We start from the raw sequence: 24001 nt of genomic DNA, 5'->3' as shown, positions 1-24001 counted from the left end.
TCATGACGTTGTAGCTCACACGCGGCACTGAAGTGTTCATTGGCGTTAGCAGCTTTGACAGCGCTTTCTAGACTCCGATGGTTTTGAGGAAAGGAAGACGATTACTGGCTCCATGGGGCAGTGGACGCCTCAATCGCGCTTTGAGGTACGTGGCGTGGCGGTGGGGTGAGAGATGTGGGCTGCATACATTAGCGCCGACAACGTTGTGACAGACGCGCCACTGCAACGCCGCAGCGTTCATTGGGTGACCAACCTCTAGCGATCAACCATCAATTTAACAGAGACTGGCAGGGTGGGCGCGTTGTCTATCCAGTGTGCGGAACGCACTCTACGTTACAGAGACCAAGCTGCATCTACTTGCCCGATACACCACAGCTTTCGCTCTCTAACTAGGTTCAGCAGTACCGCAGCTATTTTTTTTTTTATCCAGCTAAGGCTCGGCTAGATCACGTGGTCAGGCAGCAGCCACTCCGTGACTGTGGAGACCCGGCGCAGCGACGGCTAAGTCACTGTGATGCGCTGCTATGGCAGCGGCGCAGCAAGGACGTTAAAGGTCAAACGTGAGGTGATGGCGAAATCGCTCCGATGATAATAGTAAAAGCTTTTGCTTTCAAAATTTAAGCCACTACGGTGGCTCAGGTTATGGTGCTCGGCTACTGACCCTAAAGATGCGGGTTCGACCCCGGCCGCGGCGGTCGCATTTCATTGGATTCGAAATGCTAGAGGCCCATGTGCAGTGCTACGTCAGAGCACATTAAAACCCAGGTGGCCGAAATTACCTGGAGCCCTCCACTACGGTGTCCCTCATAGCCCTAGTCGCTTTTGGAAGTTAAACCCCTTTAAACCAATAAAATTAGTTAACTAGCTTGTTGGTTAACATGATTCAACTTTGGTGACGCACTGGCATTGCAACACCACAGAAATCTAACCAGCTCTGTATCTCAAAAAGCATATTAAAAAAAATTCTGGTTTACCCTTCGCTGAAGCAGTCAGTACAGTTGTGTTTAGTCCTTTTGCTTTTAGGTTTTTTGCATGTGTTTTCTATCATTTTCAGCACCTCTGTTCAAAATTTTGATTTACTTACAATACTGCCAGTATCTGCCATGCACACTTGTCGCACAGAACTGGTTGGTGCAAGCCTTGTAAAACAATATTAAGTGCAGTGGGACACTTAGCAGATGTGGGACATAGCCACATGCGTCCACAGTTTCCGTGCCCACACTTAAGCACCACTATATGAAACAAGATGCCAGGAACTTGTAGGAATACTGCTGTCAGTGAAGCCAAACTACTTTGCTATGGTCTCAAGAATGCATGGCTTTTTGCAGCTTCAACTTACAGGCATGGCATGTAGTCCATGGTAGAAATGGTCGTAGGCACTTTACTGTGGAATGTTGTCTGCTGAGCTCTGGCACTGTCTGCCAATTTTAAGGACCGTGGAGCAGAATAAAATAAATGATCACTGGGAAAGAAAACTTTTTCTGGGTGACAATGAATGCTTTCCAAGGCAGGGCATACAGAAGTCATTTGGTGACCATGCTTCTGCCATGCCAGCTGTTTAGATGCATGGAACGATGAGCCAATTCATCCCAGGAAAAACAAGTTTAAAAACCAGAATTCCTGGTACTATGATATGAGCATTCCTTGGGCATTCCTGCCATAAGTGCAGTTTAGTAAAGCAGGGACATTGCAAACTGACTGTTTTATTTTCTGTAGCACGTGATGGAAATAAAAATGGTGCTGTGCATTTCTGATGACTGATCATGTATTGGGTGCCCTTCTTTCTTCTGTCAGGGAAAGACAATCTGCCACAGCAATGAAACTGTTACAAATCCTTCAGCGAAAGAGTAGCCAACATTGAAGGAACAGATGCCTGTGCTCCAACACAGAAGCTCCGTGGGTGTGGTTACGAGCTCAGGTGCCGGCCACAGTATGAGTAATCTAGTATTCTAGCAATGAGTTGCCTAGGATCCAGCCACTGTTGCCATTATAATGTTTGATCTAGCAATGTTTGGCACCTGCATTTCATCAGACTGAGGAAAAACCATCGGCAAATCACAAAAGTATTTCGGGAACGTTGGCTGCATATCCATGCCACGTGCAGCACAGTAGCTTGGGAATTGGAAATTATGAAGGGAGAAACATGAAAGACTCCAAGTATGCAAGCAACCACTATTATGTCAGAAACAACTGACCTCCTGCCTTGGCAGCTGTTAGCACAACCCAGTGAGACAAGCTTGGCTTTCGTAAGCACTGCTTCAAAGGAGTTCATCATACAAGAAAAAAAAGAAAGCCTAACTGCTCTTTCAAGAAGTTCAGAGCTGTCCCACCACTGTACATGATTATGGGTGTTCCCTGAAAGCAACCTGAGGCAAGAACAGAAAAGAAATAGCACTGTAAGGCAGGCCTGGAAAATATGTAATGTCGACACACTTGAGACAGCAGGGCCCCATCCCTCTCTTTTGGCATCCAACAGAAATGTTTGCCGGATGTCAAGAAAATCTAATGTGATGAAGCCCCACCGTGCAGTGACATTCAAATGCTTGTAAGTCAGGTGTAACATTCCATTCTGCAAAGTACTAAATGTAAAAAGTGGTGACAGAAGTATAAAAACATACAAAGTAAGAAGTACACAGAACACAGCAGTGGCAGCATGCCTTGATAATCTTGTGGCTGCCTTGTAACACCATCCCACCATACAAATTCCATTGTCAAAATCACAAACTGCCACGTGGAAATCCAAGATTGCATACAGCTGAATGAAAGAATTAGAAGATGAAGAAAAAGGTGCTAACACTAACCATACCTTCACAAGGACGAGTGCCCACGAAATGCACAGAGAAGAAATCTCAGGTGGAGCAAGAACACAAGTGGTTTTTTTCTTTTACCAAGCCACATGTGGCAGGCCTGACGTTATTTATGACGCAGCCTTCTGGTTCAACTCATCATCAGACATAACGAAAGCTGGCAGGTTTTGGAACATATGAATCGTCACCACAGAGACTGGCAAGGAACGGCACAGGCTCAAAAGAAGAAGAAAAAGATCCAAATGGCCTGCTGACCCCCATATAACTTGTCTGGATCATGCACTGTGCCATTACAACTAAACGCAGGTGGCATCAAATGAAAGTGGTGCTCAGTGGCAATGAGTCCATCTCAACAGTGGAGCCCAACAAAGAGAGGTGTGTTGCCTCAAAGCTGGGACCAGCATTCCAGAGTTATACATACAGGCACAGCTGCACTGAGGCCCCTCTGCAAGCCCGCCACTCAGAGGCACACTCCTCAACTGTGATCCAGACCAGCGCACAAAGATCAGCAGCAGAATGGCCATCACGTGGACGAGCCTAGTGAGTCATGCGATGAGCAATGACAGGGCGTAGGCTTTGTGTCATGACAGGGTAGGAGACCAGCGGTGCCGATGGGCTGCTCATGGTGATTATGGTTTGCGCCAGGCTCTGTGAGAGGGAGGCCGGCAGGCTGGATGAGATGGAGACTGGCACAACGGGCATCATGGGTGCCATGCTCTGTGGATTGGAGGTCAGGTCAGCAGTGCCACCTAGGGGGGCCACAGGTCCCAAGGCGGCTGCAGTGGGAATAACCCCCAGGGGCTGGGGTGTGCCTGCGGGTGCTTGCTTGCTCAGTCGCAGCGCAGCATTCTGGTCCAGCAGAAACTCGTTGGTGGCCATAAGGTCAGCCACCTGCTTCTTCAGCTCATCCACCTGAAAGGTGGTGTTCAAATCATGCCATAAACAAGAACCCCATGCCAGTGAGTGTGTGGCAACTGACAGGCCTGCTCAAATATCTTAGAGGGACACTGAGCACAACACCATCCAATCTCTTGTTCTTACTGTGTGGCTGTTTCTGGCTAGTCTGCCATTTTTTTGGTAGCCAAATAAGCATTTATTGCTGAGAAAATTGAATTCAAGACTGGAGCATTTTGTTTCCTGCCACTCAGTTCAAACTCTAAGGCATCCAGGCCAGAAACGGACTCCATGATAACTGTCTAGAAGTGAATGGAGTGCCGAAAAATAAAAAAAAGTGCACTGACATCGCTGCAGTTTTCTTGAGAAAATGGCCAATGGTGGTGACACCTGTTTCATGTTTTGATTTTTTCTAGCTTATGAAAGCTTCATTCTGACCAAAAGCAGCTTTTCTGTCATTAGACTGCGGCACTCTTATCGAAACAGGCCAACTTCAGTTCGTCCTAGGCATCCCTTTAAATACCAGTGAAGAGAAAAAGTTCAGCTGTTGGATGAGCACACGCACAAACTGCTATTGGAACAGAAACTGCTGCACAAGCACAAACCTTCAAAGAATACTGCATCTTTTGCTTGGTGACCTTACACGCAGAAGCCTGCCATGCTGCAAGGCTGCACCAGGCTATAGATGGACCCTGTGTGAGACACTCTTGCGGTTGTCATGTGTCCCACAAAGCAAATGAAAAGACAAAGCAGAAACAGCCTTCCGTTATGATACTGCTGCGCACCATACTTTGTAAATACCTCATTTTAACTTTACTAACACAATTGTGCTGCTTGAAAAAGCAAGCAGCTTTCCTACCTGATGGCTGGAATAAGTGGTATGGAGTAGTACCTTCGTCACATGGGCAATCTCAACCTCCATTGAGTCGGTGGAAATCGAAATTTTTGAGGGCCATCCACGCACCACTGCCACGCAGCAAATTTCAATGACCATTGAGTGAGTAGTGAGCATGTGATCTGAAAGATGGTGCTAGGGGTAGCAATATTGACTAAAGATAAGAAGTGAAGCAGTATAAAACGAGCGAATGTTGGAATAAGGGCTATTTTTAACTGAAACTTTGTTCGGAGAAAGCTATTCAAATACTTCACAGTTCGGCACCATCTAGAGAGAGCGATGGTGGGGCGACGGACAGCGATGCGCTCATCATTTCAGAAGCATTTACTGTTCGCCGCCAAAGCTGCCACAGTTCAGCGACAGTCTTTGTCGCATTCATGGCTACTATCGTTACAACATTTGTAGGGCACTTGTTGGTCTCAGTTGTCACAAAGTGCGCCAAGAGGCACAAACGGGAGAAACGAAGCGGAACGCTGTCACGCCGCACAAGAAAGCACCGATTCGTTTACATTACCACGTGACGTGCGAGGCTGTTCTGGCCTTTGAGACTCCCATGGCCATTCGAGAACCTCCACTAAGTCGACGTCCATAGAGTTCAATGGTCACTGAAAATCACAGTGTGGCACTGGCCAATCCCAGTCGGATTTGATGTCCAGAGTAGAAACACAAATGAATATTCCCATGGCTTTGTATTTTGAATAACAACCTCTTCCATAGGTACACAACAAGTGTTGTGCAGCTGCACTTAGAACCGGTAAAATCACTGCATTTCATTCTGTACCACACTGCAGTGGCAAAAGCAAAGGCGCTCGAAGGAGGCTTTCTTACTTTGATTCAGCAAAATGCCCTTTAGCACCTTCAGCCATGCACTGCTCCTTACCGAGCTCTCAGAACATGTCTTGGCAATATACTCAGTACAATACAGCATACACTAGCTTCCTTCAGGCAAGTTATGAAAACATACCTTGGTACTGCTGCATTTACTTTATGGCATGCCCTTTTTGAGCAAATTTAAAACAGGATCTCTCTTCAGCAGGCTTTCCCTCCATCACATCATTGCATGAAATCATGATTTTCAACTGCCACGAAGCAAATGCAGCTGGCATACGTTTGCCTATTACATTCCTTTCTCCGGACTCCTTGAGACTGAAAGAAAAATTTCATTCCAAGTAGTGCGAACATGCACAGCAAGCTGAAGCAAGCCACCAGGTGGTTGAGAAGTATATGACACAGATCATGACAATATTTGCAAGCATGTCTAATGCAGCCAGATTGCATAAAAAATACAAAAAAGAAAAGCAGCAGCAGGTGCTGTTTTAGGTTTTAATCTTTTCTGCACCAAGATAAGCTTGCAAACAGAATATCTCATTTCATAATTTTCATAAAACAATCATCACTGGACCTGTCCCAGCCTTGCACTCACTTTCACCCACTCAAGCTGTTCATTTGCCAGAATTCAGCAATGCTATCGTGCCTCAAAGTGCCAAATGAGTCAGTGTGTATGTAGCACTACTACTTTCTCACTACTCGTTAACAGCAACAGCGTGTGCCTTTGCCAATATCGAAACATCCCTGTCACCAGTTCACAACCGCCAATGTAAGCATTTATGTTCTCATTTGCTTTCAAGTAATGTGCGACAGCTCACGAATGCATACACTGCAGCTGTCGTACCGTGTGATAAGTCGCAGTTCCACAAGCTTTGCGCACTCTCGCCACAATATCCGCTCCGCGCTGCATTCTGCCCGCGCTTTACCCCACTGTTCCACATTCAAACACTCCACTACTGCCACGCGCTTTCGCTCGCGCATTCGCCACGCGCTTTTGCACTGCACTTTGGCCCACGCTTCTGCACTGCCGCTTTCGCGCTCGCGCTCCCCTCCCCTCCCATATAAAAGAGAGCCAGAGTGGGGGGTGAGTGCCCGGCGGGGGGCAAGGCCTTTAATGCTGCACAAATCGGGAGTAGGGAGTGGGACGGCCGACCTTGCGGCGCAGGATGGCATTCTCCTGCTGCAGCACGCGGTATCCCATCTCGTCATCCAGGGCCCGGCGCTTGGCCTCGGGCTCCTCCTCACCCAGGTGCCGAAACTTGCAGCGGCCCGCTCGACGGCAGTCACCTTTCAGGAAATCCTTGCAAACAGGTGGGATCATGCCCACAACCTGTGGGGGTTCCGACACGCCCCCGGCTGACGGCGGCAGGCGGCCTGTTGTACGGAACAGCTCTTCCTCCTGTGCAGCACAACACAATGCCGCGTGGTGTTGGCCACTACAGAGCAAACGCGTGCAAGGTGAACTGTTTTGCACACTGCACACAATCCAGTGTGGTACTGGCCATAATGAAGCAAATGTGTACAAGCTGAACTGCTTTACAAACAGCACACAATTTGCGAAGTTGGTACATAGGTATATGTTTTCTAGTGGTGAACCTGGAGATTATCGAGGAACTATGCACAAAAGAAACTTTTATGCGTCCTCCAGATCTCAATGAGTTTCCATCTGCAGCTTTCTCGCTTCACTTCAGTGTTACAGCTGCCACAATACTGTCACGCCAGGACAGATGGCCACAGCACTAGCGGAAACAAGTTTCAATATTCCAACCAAAGCTGCAGCACTTTTACAAGGAAGCTAACGATTCTTTCACAGTAGAATGGATGACTGTCACCATTCTGTAGCAAGCTTTGCAGAAGGCAAAAAAAGAAATTTACAGCACTTTCATGTTTTGCAGGAGAAGTTGGGTGCTGAGGAACAGGGCAAAAAGTGCAAATTAGTAGTCCATATTAAAATGGCTCTTCAAAAAAAGGCACAGAACTGCGAGTACTTTACGACAGACAACGAGTATAAATAGGAAAACTGCCTGGAAAAGGAATGTTGCACCAAATGTATTTTAGCTGCATACCTCAGTAGCCTAACATTCTTTTCCTTTTCTTATGGCCTATGAAAGACAACTGAGGCAATTTCCTCTTCAATTTGAGCCACTGTTGCTTAGCCATTATTGAAGTCACTGTTTTTCAGCTTTATATTATGTACCTATGAATCAATCATCACACATTCTTGGGAGCACTCTCTACCTCAACCACCTTTTGTTTACAGACAATATTTATGCGCCACATAGCAGAATAACTTTGCATGTATTCCACTTTCACCATGCGTGTATTACAAAGTGTGAGCATCAACAGAGCAAGAAAAGCTGAGGTGGAAAGTGCACCACCACATCACAACTGTTCTCACACCACCTGAGCCCAGCCATGGCAAAATGGAGCCATGCAGAAAGACAAGCGAAAGAGAACTTTGTACGATGCTCATCAGCTCATTTGGCAGCGCCCGGTGTCACACTCAGTTGGAGTGTGAAATTAAAGAAAACAGAACTGAGTGTGATCAGGATCTGAACCAGCGTGAACAGACCAGCTTCACTGGTCGGTTCACTGGCCGCTGCATTAGACCACTGCCCCATCGTCACAGCCTACCATCCTGCATGTTAAGCTGCCAGTCTCTCATGCTGTATGTTGGATGTCATCTTCATTATCTTCCATCCGTGTGCAAGTCGGTCCAAAAAGAGCAAGCCGAAAAGTGAACGTGTGGCCGCTTCCACCGACAACAATAAAAAGAAGGTTCGAAGCGCCATCTTGCAAGCATACAGGAAATCACACGGAACGGCGGGAGATTTGAAAACGCGTTCGGAAGTAATATCTCACAAGTCTGCAGCAAATTACACAAAACAGTGGGAAATTTGTTGGTGTTAAATTATCATTAGTGTACATTCTATGCTATTGCAATCTGTGGTGGGTCTCTCAAAATTTATTCAAGCAGTCCATTCGGAGGTGTGGTCTGACGAGTGTGGGAAATGGCGCTGGTATCATACACAATAAACTGATGAGGGACATGCCAAATAACTAAACTAATATATCAAAAGCCCAAAGCAGTAGCCAAATTGCAGCAGCAACGTATAGGGAAAGCACACACGGCACCACACTAAAAACAAGTGTAGAAATGTGGGAAATTGAAATTGGGTAAGGTTTCACCAGTCGCCATCGTCATCTTTTTCATAACATATACAGTGAAACCTCGTTATAGCAAACTGGTAAAAGATCGCAAAAAAATAGTTTGTATAGCCGAAATTAGTAATATAAAATTTCACCAAAAAATTTGCACTGGAGAAGCTAAATTTTGGCAGCGAAAGAGCGGCAATTGGGGAAAACCTTTTCGGCAGCTTTAGCACCACTTAGAAACAGCTAGCAGCGACTGCGGAGGCCTAAAAAAAAAAATCAAGTGACAAACGCCAGTTAAGTTGGTATCGTCGCACAGTACCACAGCATGCGGTAGCGGCAGGTCAAAGCGAGCCACGGTGGCTTCCTCACATTACAGCGGTGTCACGTAAAAAATCGGATACCAGGACAAAAGCTATCTCGGTTTTCACTACCTGCGCTTCGTGCCAGTCGACGTAAGCAGAGGATGGCTGTTGGAAAGATACAGCAATCAACAGTGTAGCTGGTTCCGGGGCACTATTGACGGGTGCGATATGTGCAAATGGGTGCTGACCACCCGGCCACCAGCTGTTCTCATCGCTATATCTTATGTGGCAATGTTGGCCAATGTGAGATAAAACATGAACTGTGGCATGAACGCTTGCTGCTACACCACAAATCACCCATGCAGTGAGGCAAAGCCTACCGCCTGCCATCCGAACGGGCACAGCTTGGCACTCTGCAGTTCAATACAGTAACCGACGGGTAATTCAGACTCAAATAATTCGGACTTGTAGGATATTTCGAACCTCTATGGGGCACCGTCAGTCACCCCATAGAAGCACATAAATATTCGCGACGGATATTTCGAACTTCAAAATCCCGAAAGTTCGATTTTTCGGACTAATTTCGGTCGCCTGTGGGCCAAAATCGGCCATTGTATCGGCTTTTCGCCGGCGCAAAAGGTGCCATCTTGAATTGAGGTGGATTTACGCTGCAGTTGGATTGGCTTGACATACTTTCGGTACATCATTGTTGCCAGTAGAGGTCCCTGCGATCTCTGACACTTCGAGGTGGCAGCCGGATACAGTAGGTCGTGGTCATCGCCGTCAACTTGCTTTTGTCGCCGACGTTGCGGGCAGTTATCGCTTGTCCAATATGTTGATAATTGGTTGTTGGGGGAACGAAATTGTGTAGGAGTTATCTCACATCTCGGCGGGAAGGGATAAAGGAGGGACTGAGAGAAGAAAGGAAGAAAGAGGTGCCGTAATGGAGGGCGCGGCGGCTACTGCAGTCGGGTTCCAACCCTGGTACTCCGGATCAGTAGCCGAGCGCCCTAACCACTGAGCCACCGCGGTGGGTCTCATACGTTCGCCATTCATCGTTTCGTCACTTGGGTTTCTCTGACCGCGCCAACCGAGTGACGCTCCGTCTTCACGAAGTTACATCCGTTCGCCGTTTTGTGATTGCGTCTGGCGGTTCCGCCGCTTTGAACGAAAAGTGCCTTATATTTGCGTGTTTGACGAGTGGCGTGGTGCACACTCGGGTTGTGGACAACATGGCCCCGCCGAGTCTGTCAAAGAAGCGTGGGAAGTATTCCAACTAAATGCGGTGACCTTGCTGTCTAGCGTGTACAGTTAAATCACAACTTTGGCGCAAATACAGGCGCAAATCGTCGCCAGCAAGAGAAATTTTCCGCGAGGTAAAATCAGTGGCATTTTTAATCCGATTTCGTCTCAATAAAGTGATTTTTTGTACTTCACGAATTTTTCGGACTGTTCGATTATTCGGACCATTTTTCAGGTCCCTTCGGGTCCGAAAAATCGGTTGGCGACTGTATGTCCATTTTATTGCAAACCGCGTTCGGTATATGAAGTAAGAAATGCTCGTGTTTGTTAAAAATATTTACGAACAGTTCGAAATATCCGTGTTGCTGTAATGAGGTTTGACTGTAAATTCAAGAGGCACATAAGCCATGATCCTCGCATCAGGCACTGGCTACTGCACCAAGGCGCAGTGCAATGCAATTTCACTGAAAAACTCTGATGTCACAATAACAGCATGCTCAATGTAATGGCAGAGTTTGACACAACTGTCGCAGAATTCTCGCCATTGCGCTTACGCCTAACTCAGTGGTATCGCTGTGTACATAGTTTTAATATAGCTGCCTTGCCTACTTTCTGCCAACAAAAGTTCCAAGTGCAGGTAACCACACCTTTGTGTGCCATCACCAGTAACACTGCTTACATCAAGGTGAAGTTCATTTTAAAGGGAGAGCCCACTGCTGGAGACAAGTACAAAAACACTGGCCCATTCTGGTAGATTTCACCACACAGTGCCAGTAACGAGGGCAGAACTCGCAGTTCAGGCAGGGAATTTCAATTTGAAATTGGCAAAGTAAGTAAGGTCTGAGTGGACGGTAGCACCAAGCTGTGTTCTCTCATTGCGGCTAACATGGCAGATGCCTGGAGTGGCCTGGAATGAACATCGCATTTCATGACTACGCCTCAGCGTCAGAGGAACGGTTATGTTTGCTCAGATTAACTTAAGACACCCTACCTTTACCTCTTTCAGCAAATTACAGCTGCTTTAGCTGTTTGACCTGTTTTGGTCATCTTTTAAAATGTTCCTGAAAAAGAATTCACCCGGAAAATACCAGACCCTGCTATACTTGCAGTGGCACTGCCAGCAAAAGCAGTTCCTGGCATCTGTGACAGATATCACCTGTATTATTTTTTTGACAGTACTTTTTAATCACCTTAGTGCTCTCAACTATAGTTTTAATAAAGCCTAAGCATGCTAGTTCATGTCACTCTCATTACTGCCATTGCATGCCGCCTAGGTGACACTGCACTTGTCATGTTTGCAGAGTTGCATAAAGTCACTCTGCTGGCTACACATTGTGTCCCTAATGGATGGATGGATGGATGGATACGGCTGAACCCTTTACATCGGGCGGTGGCTCAAGCCACCTAGCCATGTCTTGTGAAATTTTACTCCTGTCTTGCTTTTAGCCACCAATCAGATAACCTTCGCTTGGTTACTTCTAACCTCTTAAAATCCACTTTCCCTTCACTATCCCTAAACCCCAATGCCTTGGGTAAGTCAGCCCCGCTGCCTTCCACTGTAGGGTGAAGCCCTTTACAGAAAAGTATCAAGTGTTCAGCCGTTTCCTCCTCCTCTCCGCACGCAATGCACAAAGTGTCTATCTCCTGGTACCTGACTCTATACTTCTTAGTCCGCAAAACTCCAGTCCTGGCCTCAAACAACAAAGAACTTCCCCTACAATTATCATAGATATTTTCTTTGACAATTTCCTGTTTAAAGGTCCGGTATGTTTCTAGTGCCGATTTCGTCAGCATCCCTGTTTTCCACAAAGCTCTCTCTGTTCCTTTAACCTTTTTCTTAACCGATAATTGCTGATTTGCCCCCTTACTGCTGTCCAGATATTTGCTTGTCAATTTTCTAGTTCGCTTTCTCCATTTCGTGTCAACATTCTTTATATACAGGTATCTGAAAACTTTCCTAGCCCACCGCTTTTCCTCCATCCTTCTCAATCGTTCCTCAAATGCTATCTTACTGCTAGCCTCTCTGCTCTCGAAAGACGCCCATCCCATATCACCCTGTACCCCCTGATTTGGTGTATTGCCATGTGCTCCCAAAGCTAACCTCCCTACTCCCCGTTGCCTAATTTCCAGCCTTGCTTGAACATCTGGCCTCATACACAGGACCGCATTCCCGAAGGTCAGGCTAGGGACCATCACCCCTTTCCAGATCCCTCTTACCACCTCATACCTATTGTAATTCCACAGTGCCCTATTTTTCATGACAGCTGCATTCCTACTAGCTTTATTCATTACATATTTTTCATGCTCTGTCAGATACTCAACACTGTTATTTATCCACACCCCAAGATACTTGTACTCATTCACTACCTTTAGCACGAACTCCTGTATTCTATGCTCGCCGCCCTCTTCATTAAATGTCATGACTGCAATGTAAGGGCTTGCAGGCGCCATCTACCATGAGAAAGTGCAACTTTCATACTGGAAAAATTTTAAATTGTTCTGCTGCGTTTCTCAGCACTGCAGCGGGTATTCGTTTATTTTACAAAGAAGCTTTCGACTGCCGCAAAAAAAAAAAATTTGGTATATAAAAGTCTGCAGACTGTCCCCTTAAGCAAGAAACTTGAGTACAAAGCTGTTCCAACCAAACAACCAGAACAAACAGCTAGATCTGAGAAGTAGGCAGATGTCTTGTAATTATTACGGTGAGAAGCATGCTTTTAGCACATGCTTCCCGAGTCTGAGGGCCATGGTCACCCAGGAGACACACACACTTTGGTGTTTCAATCTGCCACATTACACCAAACAAGGGACAGAACTGCCTGTCGTTTCGCTCTGCAAGCAGACACGCAAGGCTTCAGTGCCAAGAGCACCTGAGACTTTCAAGGAATCTCACAATTTAATTATGAAGTTGGAAAGCACAACACTAATGTTTCCAACATGGCAATCGTGAAAGCTGGCTGGAGTAATGTTAACAGTACCCATCAACTGCAAGGCTTCTGCTCTGGCATTGCGAGGTGAATAAACTTACTGGCACTGTCACGGGAATGATGACAGCTGTGCTATTCATTCAGAAATTGGCTTTAAAACTTGTATGGCTGAAGAGGGCAATTAGGAATGAATATTCAGTTTGGTGTCACCTAATTAACTGATGTATTCCATGACCCTGAAAGCAAAACAAAGGGAAACAACTAGGAATAAAGCTATCTCAGGTGAAGTGAAGATACCCAACTGTACCATTCAGTTTGTAACATAGGCAAAATACTGTCAAATGCCTCTATAACAAGATGGACAGGACCGCAAGTTATAGAGGTCATCGTTATAGAGGTCAGTTCATCATAACAATCACATCCCCCACAGCTTCCAATAAACTATAATTAGCATCTTGACAGAAACCAAGCTTATTCCGGGTAGACACAGCATATAATGGGTTGAAGAAGCCGGTAATTTTTTTTAAACAACACGCCTCACAGAGTTCACAACTACGGCCGACCTAATACTGTCAAGCTCGGCGGCACATTTTTTCAGATGGTACAGGACAGACGCAAGAAACGATTGTAAAGTGTCTAATGCTTTTATGACCATACAGGTCATTCATTACCTCTAGACTCCACATCTGGCTCACACGGCTTCACTGTCTGTTTGCGCGGTGTGTGTAAGGGACTGCTACGCAGCCCTCGCATGCACCTTGACATTAAGCATCTTTTGACACACCAGGGACAGCAGTTTCGGACTAGGTATCACCGCAAACCTTTTTCAAACTGAACATTAGTCTCAATCCATAGGCATCCCCATGTGGCGAAGCGCGTGGAGAGAGAAGATTTGTGGCGGCTGCAGAGACATGCCCTGGCAAACATTGAAATTAGGAGGTATTGGCACTGCACATGCTCACAAGCATGCTTGCAAAGCCAAAGCCTCCTTTTCTAGACGGGGATCAGTTGCATGCATGCTCCTTTTGGTGCTTGCCCGCTCAGCACCAGACAATGTCACTGAGCATGGCCCTGATTGCAGGATCTGGCTTTCACTTTGCACATCGAGAGGAGAGGGGGCTGCTATCATTTTGTGACACTGTGGAATCTTGCGACGCTTAGTCGCTTGTTGCTAGCGTGAAATTATTAACGAAGGAACTATTGTGCCTTGCTTGTTACAACTGGGAGTAAGTAATTTTGTAGTTGTAGTTTCGGCTGTGCTGTGCTGCGCTATGCTGTGCTTCGAGTTCCGAAGCACAAGAAATCGAGGCTGAAATTGCTCTCTAGATGTGATGAGTCTATCATTGCCTTCTAATTGCATTTGACATGCAACCTCTAAACGCATCTCATAAAATTTTATATACTCCAGCTTACCACTGCAGCAGAACAGAATCGACAAGTATGCAACAACGCATTCCAGCAGTGTACCAGGTATCTGCAAGTCAACTATACACTTCTGGAAGCCAAACCATCCCGACGACTTCCAGACTTCCACTCCACAGCAAAAATTTTTCATGCTAAATACAGTATAGATCTGAGCACACCCAGGGATTGTAGACGGCTGGTTTCAGAAAGCAAGTTGTTATGCTGGAATAATCGGCAACAACGCTGACATATTTGCATTCGGTGGTGACACCTGCACTGCAACTGTCTTTCACGTTAATCTGCCTACTGTGATATAGCCGTGTCAGAAAATATAAACTTATGGTGTGAACACCAATAAAACTGCTGCCCACAGGATCTGAGTGTTACCTTATGACGGCACACTGCAGCATGCTTGCACTACAGACCAAACGGACGCTCCACTCTAACTGCTCGATATAAAGCAGCCGACTGATCTTTCAGACTGCAATAATTCCGACTTGTGTGATATTTCGGACTTAGCTGAGGAACCGTCGCGCACCTCATAGGAATGTGTACATTTTCACGGCCAATATTTCGGACTCTGTGGGGTCTAAAAGTTCGATTTTTCAGACTAAAAGAGACGCCAACTATATTGTGATCACTTTTCAACCAAAAGCTCGGAACTTCTACCTGGTATAGACGCGCAGGTATCACCGTCTCAACCAACTCGTTCTCTGTTGCCGTGAAAGGTGCCATATTTAAACGGAATCGGCGGGTGAGAGGCGCTGACGGAGTGAATTGGATGGACTGGCTTGGACAGGCTTGGCTATTTCTTCTCCATAATTGCCATTCGAGATAATGGGATGCTTTCCGTCGCCATCGAGATGGCCTACAAAGAGCGCGCGGTCGCATTAAAAATGGTACAACGGGACAAAAATTATTGTGGGACGATAAAAATAACAAAAAATAAAGTGCCCCTGCCCGTAAGGGATAGTGGGACAGCTGCAGCATCCGCCGCGGCTTGGACGATGCCACCCGCGGTGCGGGGCAGCAAACGCGGAAGAGGGGGGCAGTGCATTTGGAGGCGCTGGCTTCCGTTCGCGTATTCCCGTGGGTTACCTCTTTGTCTTCGCAAGCGTTGTTGCCCCATGCAAACTGACTGTTCTTGCATCGTGCGGCAAGTGCATTTGGTCGCGGCATGATTTGCGGCCGCGTCACACTGTCTGGTGTCGTGACATGAGAGGGCGTGCAGACGACGAAAGCATGACTATGGCTCACATACAGTCTAATATCGCATGTAGGCGAAACATGGGAAGCGGCAATTTCGCAATTTTGAAAGCCGGTTTTTCACAGATAAGTTATTTTTTTGAACTTCACAGATTTTTCACACTGTTATATTATTCGGACCATTCTCCAGGTCCCGCCGAGTCCGAAAAATTGGTTGGCGACTGTATAATCTCTTTCATGTCATGAAACTGGTTCTCTTCAAAGTGTTTTGTGCCTTTGATAATGTTTTCAGCTAGAAATAACTTTTACGACATTGTTTATAGGCTGATATCCAGCATTCATGAGCAGTGGAATGCTCCTGAAGGAAAACCACTGGTGCCATATATTTGCGCCAGAAATTGACAACTCTACACCGTGCTACTAGGATGATGATGATGAATTTTTAGCCCTTCTTAGGACATATATTAGAAACGGCGAGAAAAAGAAGAAAAGTTAACTCCCTGCCCTCACCGCCGTTTGGCACAATGGGCTCCTTCTTAGGAAAGTGGGATGCGTGGTCTCACTAGTTTCAAGTGCCGACAAACGGCCAGTGCACCTATGCACCATATTTTTACATGATGAGTACTACCGAACTATCAAACAAGCCATTCAGCGTATTTTTATCTTTAGCTAATAGGTCTCTTTGGTGTCCTGTATGTGAGAGCGTACAGCTGAACATGACCCAGTTTGGCGACAAAAATCATTTTAAAACTGGTTCAGCTTTTGAGCCTTTTCCTTAAATCAATTGCCTCATAATATTTAAACAATTTTCAGTTCAAATGCAAGTTTTCTGATGCATCAAAAAGACTGAGGTACGGATTCCACATTTTAGGTCCTTTTAAGCAGTCGGTACAAATGTTTACCCCTCATTTTACAAAACCAAGGGGCAAAGCGGCTTTAAAGAGATATCATTCAATTTCTAGAGTAATTCTGAACACAATTTTACCATTTCAATGTGTGTGAGAGTAATTCTGAACACAATTTTACCATTTCAATGTGTGTGAGACATGCATAAAGCTCACGCCTTACAGAGGGTTAATCGGACAAAGGCAGTTTTGGCCAAAGGTTTTGGCACAAGGTATTTTCATAACACAAGGTGGGGTCAAAGGCCCATTTTCCAAAAGTTTCAGCCCAGATAAGACAGCAACACCACTAGGCCACCATTGAGGTGCCACAATGCTATTTGGACTGGCCAAGAACAGCACAAACACAGTAACAGTTACGACTGGACTGTTTAGGACCAAGCAGGTGGCTACATTTGGCTCCTGCACCACAGCATGGCCAGAACGGCATTTTTTCCTCGTCTGGCAAACTCACAAGCCTTGTTCTGCGGGACACCCACAGTGGTGTCCCGTTTTACTCAGTGGCCTGTATGGTAACAAAGATGTCCACCTTAGCTCCCAATTGCCTGTGTGGAATGCGGCGTGGGTGAGAAAGTGCCACATGGAGGAACACCCTGTGCATCTTTACACGCCAGGGTCTACAATGTGAATATCGCTTTAATATTGATGCAACACAGTCTGACATTTTTAACCAAAAAAAAAAAAAAACACTAATGTTATTCTCTAAATGCATTTTTGCATAGCTACAATGCAAACTAGTACAGTGCTGCAAAAAATAAAATTGCAAATTGTGCAGTTTAAATAGTGAAGCAGCACATGTGCTGTGAGGGATGTTGTAGTAAAGAGATCCAGATTAATTTAAACCACCTGGTTTTTTTTAACATGTGCTGACATAACACAGCACACAGGCGCCTTCGCGTTTCGCCTCCACCGAAACACAGCCGCCATGGCCAGGACTGAACACAAGTCCTCCGGCTGTGTGCGACAGAAATGCATCCTAATGGCAAGTAAATGCATGTCAAAACCCAATTTGCTTAACTTCAAACTATTTTTACCCACTGACTGCCAAACAAGCCCAATTTTTTAATGAAGTCTGAGCAGGTGCTAGAGATAACATTCCTTAACCCAAGCGACATTCCCATAGAAAGTTGGAAGGGAAAAAACAGAGGAGATTTAAAGCAAGAAATTACTACAATAATAATAATGCCCCAAATACTGGAGTACAACAGGCTATAATTGCACTTAGCAGTACCTGTAATGTGGGAATGGCTGCTTTTCTTATCAAGTACTTTTCAACTTACCACAATTAGAGGAACTACCGCACTTTCCTATTCTTGCAAACATAACAGGCTCATGAAACGGTTTTTGAAATGCCCCTGACCACTCTTTGGCCGAAAACTTGCTATATTCCAACGGTTGTCAGGAATCGTCTCTAGAATACGCCGCAGCAAAAACACATTTCTAAAGGCCTCACTAACAGAAGAGTTACAGCTGCTGCAATCAAGTGAATTCACTATACTTCCCTATCCAACGGTTGTCAGGAATCGTCTCTAGAATACGCCGCAGCAAAAACACATTTCTAAAGGCCTCACTAACAGAAGAGTTACAGCTGCTGCAATCAAGTGAATTCACTATACTTCCCTCTGCCATGCCCTCGCTGACTCAGTTCCTCTCAACCTTTAGGGCAACAAGCCTTCTCAAGCAAAATTTCCTTTCCTTCTCTGCTTTTAGGGAGAGGCATGGAATATGTCAGGCTCCTAGGTCATAGCCTCGCCTTGCCAGGTATTTGTCTGCTTGCTTTTGCTTCCCAGCGTATTTACATTGGCACTCCCTTGGGCTAAGTGATATGAACCTGTCATCTCATGACAGTGCCCCACGGTGTGTTGGGGTATGCATGAAACACGGTTATCAGTATTGGAGGGTGGAGACAAGGAAATGCACAAGAAGCTTTCTGCCTAGAGGGTGCACCCATGTGGATGGTAAAATACAAAGAAATGAATGATAAACCAAGGGTAGAATAGTACCCATAGCATGCACAGACATGAATGGACAAGAGTAAGGAACTATGCTATATGTTTTTTTTTTGTACCAAACGATACAGAGCAACAAAAAAGAGCGAGAGCAACTAGCAGACGACAAAACATCGTACGTCAATCGCCTATGAGTCAGAATGTTAGCAATAAAACGCAGTTGGCTGTGCTGTCACCGCAAAGACTTCGGTGCCAGCTGGTTGGATGAGACAAAAGCTTTACTAGCCTAGCAGGAGCGAGCAAATTTGGCTCCGAGAAACCAGCCTTGCAACAGTCGGAGCGTGACATGCCACAGCTACGCCGGGAGTCGGAGCGGCCGCACCGCTGAGCCGTCGAATGGCTAAGCCTCCCGGCAGTGGCCAGTTTACGCCATACACTGGCATTCCGCTATACATGTACCGTCTGCGTGGCTGCCGAGACTGGTGCCACTTGGGGTCGCCATTGGTGACAAAAAATGAGGACACTTTGGAAATTCTAAAGTGTGTTCGACAAAAGCCTGTGGCCACTCCAATGCCTATTTCCATGACTTTGTTTGTATGTGCCCACAGTCAAATGGCCACGCCTCTCTCGCCTTAGTCCCAGGAGAAGCCTCGAGCCACTGTTGACGCATTCGTTTATTGATCTTCTGCCGTTTGGTGTTGGGAGAATCCGCCTTCCTGCGCTTGTCCGAACCGCTTGTGCAGAATCACTGGGCTGCTTGGGAGCCATCCGACTCACTCACTCGACTGCAACGACACGTCTGGCGAAGGAGCACTGTCGCTGCGCGTACTCGCTCCGCCTGGCGGTGCATGTGACGTCACTGTTGCTATGTGCAGCTGCGCATGCGCTTCAGCGCCGCCACCTCTCACCGAGGGGCGAGGAGGGTGTGCGCCGGTGCGGGGAAGGCACAGCTGGCACTGTTCCAGGCTTTGGATGTAATGAACAGACAGTCACCGCGAGTATGAGCCATTAAAGGCTTTCGCCTTAAAATTGTGGCCCACTCGTCTGGCGCAGATGGTTCGGAGTGGTGTCAAACAAATTGGTGCGATTCGGCGCACAAAGTTGTTATTGAGTTGAAGCCTAGTTTGTACAAGGGATTCATACAGACAACCTTTGGTCCTCGAAAATGTAATGGGGCGACCTTCGGAGGGCCGTAGTGGGCGAACCAGTGGTCGCAGAGGGATGTGGGTGGTGCCAAACGAATTGTTGTTTGGTAAGTATATGTTGGTATCTGAATTTGTCGAAAGCATAGGTGAAAGCATCTTAGCTAACGATCTTCATTTGATTTCGTATTCAGGAATCATTTTAGAATTTCAGCTATGGATATCCACCCGTCGGTTGCGACTGTGTATCAGCGGCGCCGGGCAGAGTCTGACTATCCCAATGACATTACTGGCCATGCAAGGCATATGGAAAAGGATAGGGAACGCCTGACCAAGTAAAACCAGAGCCAAACCAAGCTTTCGCTGGTAGCTAAACCGCAACCAATTTTTATATCGCTTTGCAGCTTTTGCTGGTAGCTAAACCACAACCAATTTTTATATCAATTTTTTCCAACTTTCAGAGCACACACGACTAATATTCAGCACATACAATAATAACTCTGATAACAGCCCAATCTACCCAGTGGGCTTGTCTGTCTGAAATGTCCAAAACTGGTCAGGGGACTTTTAGGATGGCTATAAAATGCATGCATTACGTACAGTAAACGTCACTGAGCACTCATGACATGTAAAAGTGTTCAAAAGTTGAGTTGGTAATATACAAATAATTTTCTTAAGTTTCCGTTCTCGCAGCGACACCTGGTGCTGGTAACTTGCGCGACTTCGGCCTTATGGAGTCATGTGACACACATGGCATCAGATGTGAGGGCCTGACACTTGCTTGACTAAAGCCACAACAATATTCACAGACAAAGCAGGCGAAAAAAGTACACTGTGACACTAATACCGCGGCACGTCACACCCATCCAGTCTCCCCTCTCGTCCCACCACGTCAAGGGAGAGAGCAGCCAAAAAAAGTAAACAACTAAGCTGGTTGACCTTTTCAGAGGCAAAGTGCAGTCCAGGCCAGTAATTTTTTTTTTTGCTCGCTCCAGAAAATGAGTAGAATGAGAAAGGAAACAGGGTAGTCTTTAATTAGTCTCTTTAGCGCCACATAACCTAGATCGAAAATTTCTACAGGAGGATGAAAGACTATTCAACGCAGTCAAGGGTTCGACAGAATCCTGTCTGGCGAGGGGGAAGCATAGTGGTTGAATAAAACGTACACTCGCCAAAAACTGGTTTTAAAATATGACGTTTCGGGACCTCGACGGGTCCCTTGTTCACAATCAAGATGGACGGAATGGGCCGCTTCTTATATGCGCACTTGACAGCAGAGTGAATGGGCATAGTTATCCGGGTAATCTCCCGGATAAGCAGTTTTTGGCGAGTGTACGTTTTATTCAACCACTACTATTCAACGCCTACCAGTATTTCGCTTTTCTTACCCTCGGTGCAAACCGTTTCACACGCCCTTTAAAGCCCTGGAACTCTCCATCAAAGTAGTGGTATAAAAAAGCATTATGGACACAGCTTTCCCAGCAAAAAAAAAAACAAGAAACTTAATTACTACAAGGTCTGCAACAGTTACTCAGAGAATGGAGGAATACTACAATACCACAGATCTGAGATAGCAAGAATTGCAACAAGTTTTCAGCAAATGCCAGACTTAGAAGCAACTGGCAATCAGAATGTGGCTACTTTTCAAGTTCAAATCACAGAAACGAATTTCCTATAAGTATTAGCAGCTACTTTAGAGTGACACTAAAGTTAATTCGAATTATGGCTGTACGGTTTGGTTTATGACGTTTTAATGTCCCAAAGCAACTGAGACTATGAGGAACACCGTAGTGAACAGCTCCGGATAATTTTGACTACCAAGGGTTACTTAACGTGCACTGACACTGTATGCGGGCCTCCAGCATTTCGCCTCTATTGAAATGCGACCGCCGCAGCCAGGATCAAACCCGAGCCTTTCGAATCAGTAGCCAAGCACCATAACAAGCGAGCCACCGCGGCACTTAAGGCTATATTTTGGAGAATACACTATGTGAGACACTAACCTGTGGAGCCATAGATAGTCTGTTTATCCACAAAATGCAAATACAGAAAATAATCTTGGAGAATTTATTGGTTCTTGCCTTAACTATTTGTCCAATGATGTAATTTCCATTCTGCTGATTTGAGTATGTTGGTTTAAGCAGCGGCTTATACTATTCGTTAAGCCAACACAACTGGAAGCCAAAGAGATGACTTCCGTCATAAAGATCATCCCCTAACCATGGACCTGTCATAAATTTCATAACGACATCACGGAACAAAGAGTCTAAGAAACACTTCACAGCCTCACAGAATGTGCAGTACCCACATAAAAAAAAAAACATCTAAATGCACATGAAGCCCACTGGAGATGGTTTAGAAACCAGCTCCAATCCCGAATACTAGTGGATGATGCACGGAATCCTCCTTGGTTTTTTTTTTTTTTGTGAAAGCCATCAGACTGACGTTGTATTGGGATGAACACCCTAGAAATGCCGGTAGATGTTGGGAGCAGGTATAACCATAAAGGCAAATTAAGGCCACCTATGCACAATGCAAATAAACTTTGCTGTGTTTTAATATTTCCATTACACTCCTATTATACAGAGCTTGCAGTGCTGCATTTCTCTGCGACCAGCCATTCAAAGTGGAAAGCTTCTACATAGCAGTCCGCTGGCGCAATGCAAATCCTCAGCTCTTCCTTTACAAGTTCAGTGAACCGAGAAAGATTGTACACTGCGAGGTTCAATGTTTGTTCACTAAACCGTGCCGAACACCACATCTAAGAATCTCATCATTTATTAAAAATATCATTCAGTGACAAAAAATGAGATGCGACATTCAGAACCCTGGCATAATAGAAGATATTTACCTGACGAGTGCAGTGCAGGAACTTGCAGTTGGGTCGCAGACACTCAGAGTTCTGGTAATCGTGGCAGAAGACCGGCTCCATGGTGCCTCGGTTGTCATCATTGTCCAGCCCTTCCGGATGCACGAACTTGCAGCGGCTGCCTCTGTGGCACACCTGAAGGCTCAACACAGTTCAGTAGAGTTGCAATACAACACACATATATAGGGGTTGGACACTGAAGGTACAGTTAATAAATAGCTCACTAAACACGTCGCCTCGTGCGCAGTCAATACAAGCGCGCTGCAGTCAATACCGCACAATATTGTGGCACTAAAAGCTCGCATAATATTCATGCTAACAGCTCACAACATAACAGCCCGACAACAGCTTACAATGCAATAGCAGCTGATGCGTTGTTCGAAGCCGAATTCTAATTCAGATAGTGCATCAAGCTGCAATCTTGACTCTTAATAAATATCAGGCGCATAAAGAACGCGCCGCAGATCGCATGCAGACGACACGAGACACTGTTCCATTCCATGCAGCGTTGGCGCCGATCAACTGTTCGATAAGCAGGGCTACGGAAACGGAGCTAAAGTTTGCAACAGTTGCAGCGGTCACCTTGCGTAGGAAGTCTCGGCACACATTCGGCGCATCCAGCCCGCCGTTTGTGCCCGCCACCGCCATCAGGGTTTCGTTGGGTCTCACGGCGCCCACAGCAGTCACGGCGCCGACGGCGTTGACGGCGCTCACGGCGTAGCTCAGATCCTGATTGTCGGTCATCGAGCCGATGGTTGCGCGCAGCAAAGTCGAGCGATTCAATCAGCAGTAGCAGCAACGGGCCGCAAAAGCATGCGACTTCGCAGCGGCAGCGTAGCCTGTGCAAAAGAACAGCAGCAATCCTAAGACTGCCCAGGGCTCCGCCGTAGAACAGTTGCTGGAGCTATGCAACGCTACGCCAGCAGCCGCTACCTGTACCACAGGGGAAAAAAACACAAACGCAAGGCTTTGCCAAGCGCTCAAGAAATGCCCCGAAACTGCGAGAAAATCAGCTATAGCATACTTTACCAGGGACCTAGGGCAGTCAACAAGAGCAGCGCGCGGCCAAGGTAACAACGTTCGACAGCAGCACCAGCAGCGCGTGCAAGCACGCATACGCAATCGGCTCGTCTTGACCAAGAAAACGCGCGCCAGTAACCGACAGTAACGCCGCGAATAGCGCAGTAAAGAATCCGCGGCGTAAGTGGGCAGCTCAGTTTTATTGTCAATTCGCTGCTCGGAATCGCCATTGGGGCCCCCCCAGACTACAAAAAAATGGACATAAACGGCTTCTACCTTATGATGTGCCCGGCCGCATCTGTAGCACTGCCAGCGTCGCCTAAAGCCTGCCTGATAGACTATTCTCACTCGGAAACTACAGCCTTGATCGCTAACTCCCGAAGTTAAAACATAAAGCTGACGCTAACACGCACAAGAACGCTCCTGCGTCCAAACGGAACACGAAGTGTGAGTACTTA

General features: G+C 46.3%; 1 protein-coding gene across 2 annotated transcripts; it reads right to left on the bottom strand.

The window, feature by feature from the left end:
• Positions 1-1683: 1683 nt before the first annotated feature.
• Positions 1684-24001, bottom strand: LOC144125336 (zinc finger CCCH domain-containing protein 10-like). 2 transcript variants are annotated; one of them, XM_077658619.1, is made up of 5 exons: positions 23820-24001; positions 23106-23362; positions 22506-22658; positions 6578-6823; positions 1684-3719 (listed from the first exon to the last, which is right to left on the bottom strand). In XM_077658619.1, exons 2-5 carry the CDS (start codon positions 23265-23267, stop codon positions 3345-3347), a joined length of 936 nt encoding a protein of 311 aa, XP_077514745.1. In that variant the 5' UTR covers positions 23268-23362; positions 23820-24001; the 3' UTR covers positions 1684-3344. The 2 variants fall into 2 exon arrangements, with proteins under 2 accessions (XP_077514745.1, XP_077514746.1); XM_077658620.1 differs by lacking the exon at positions 23820-24001 and adding an exon at positions 23553-23740.

This window comes from Amblyomma americanum, chromosome 3, assembly GCF_052857255.1.
Source record: "Amblyomma americanum isolate KBUSLIRL-KWMA chromosome 3, ASM5285725v1, whole genome shotgun sequence".
Taxonomy (NCBI): Eukaryota; Metazoa; Arthropoda; class Arachnida; order Ixodida; family Ixodidae; genus Amblyomma; species Amblyomma americanum.
The sequence above is the reverse complement of the archived record's forward strand: the minus strand, read 5'-3'. Positions and strand labels throughout refer to the sequence as shown.

Coding starts and splice junctions, on each gene's coding strand:
- LOC144125336 (XM_077658619.1), bottom strand. CDS start 23,267: ATGACCGACAATCAGGATCTGAGCTACGCCGTGAGCGCCGTCAACGCC. Junction 6,824..22,505: donor TCCTGCACTGCACTCGTCAG/GTAAATATCTTC, acceptor TGTGCTGCACAG/GAGGAAGAGCTGTTCCGTAC. Junction 3,720..6,577: donor ATGCCATCCTGCGCCGCAAG/GTCGGCCGTCCC, acceptor ACCACCTTTCAG/GTGGATGAGCTGAAGAAGCA.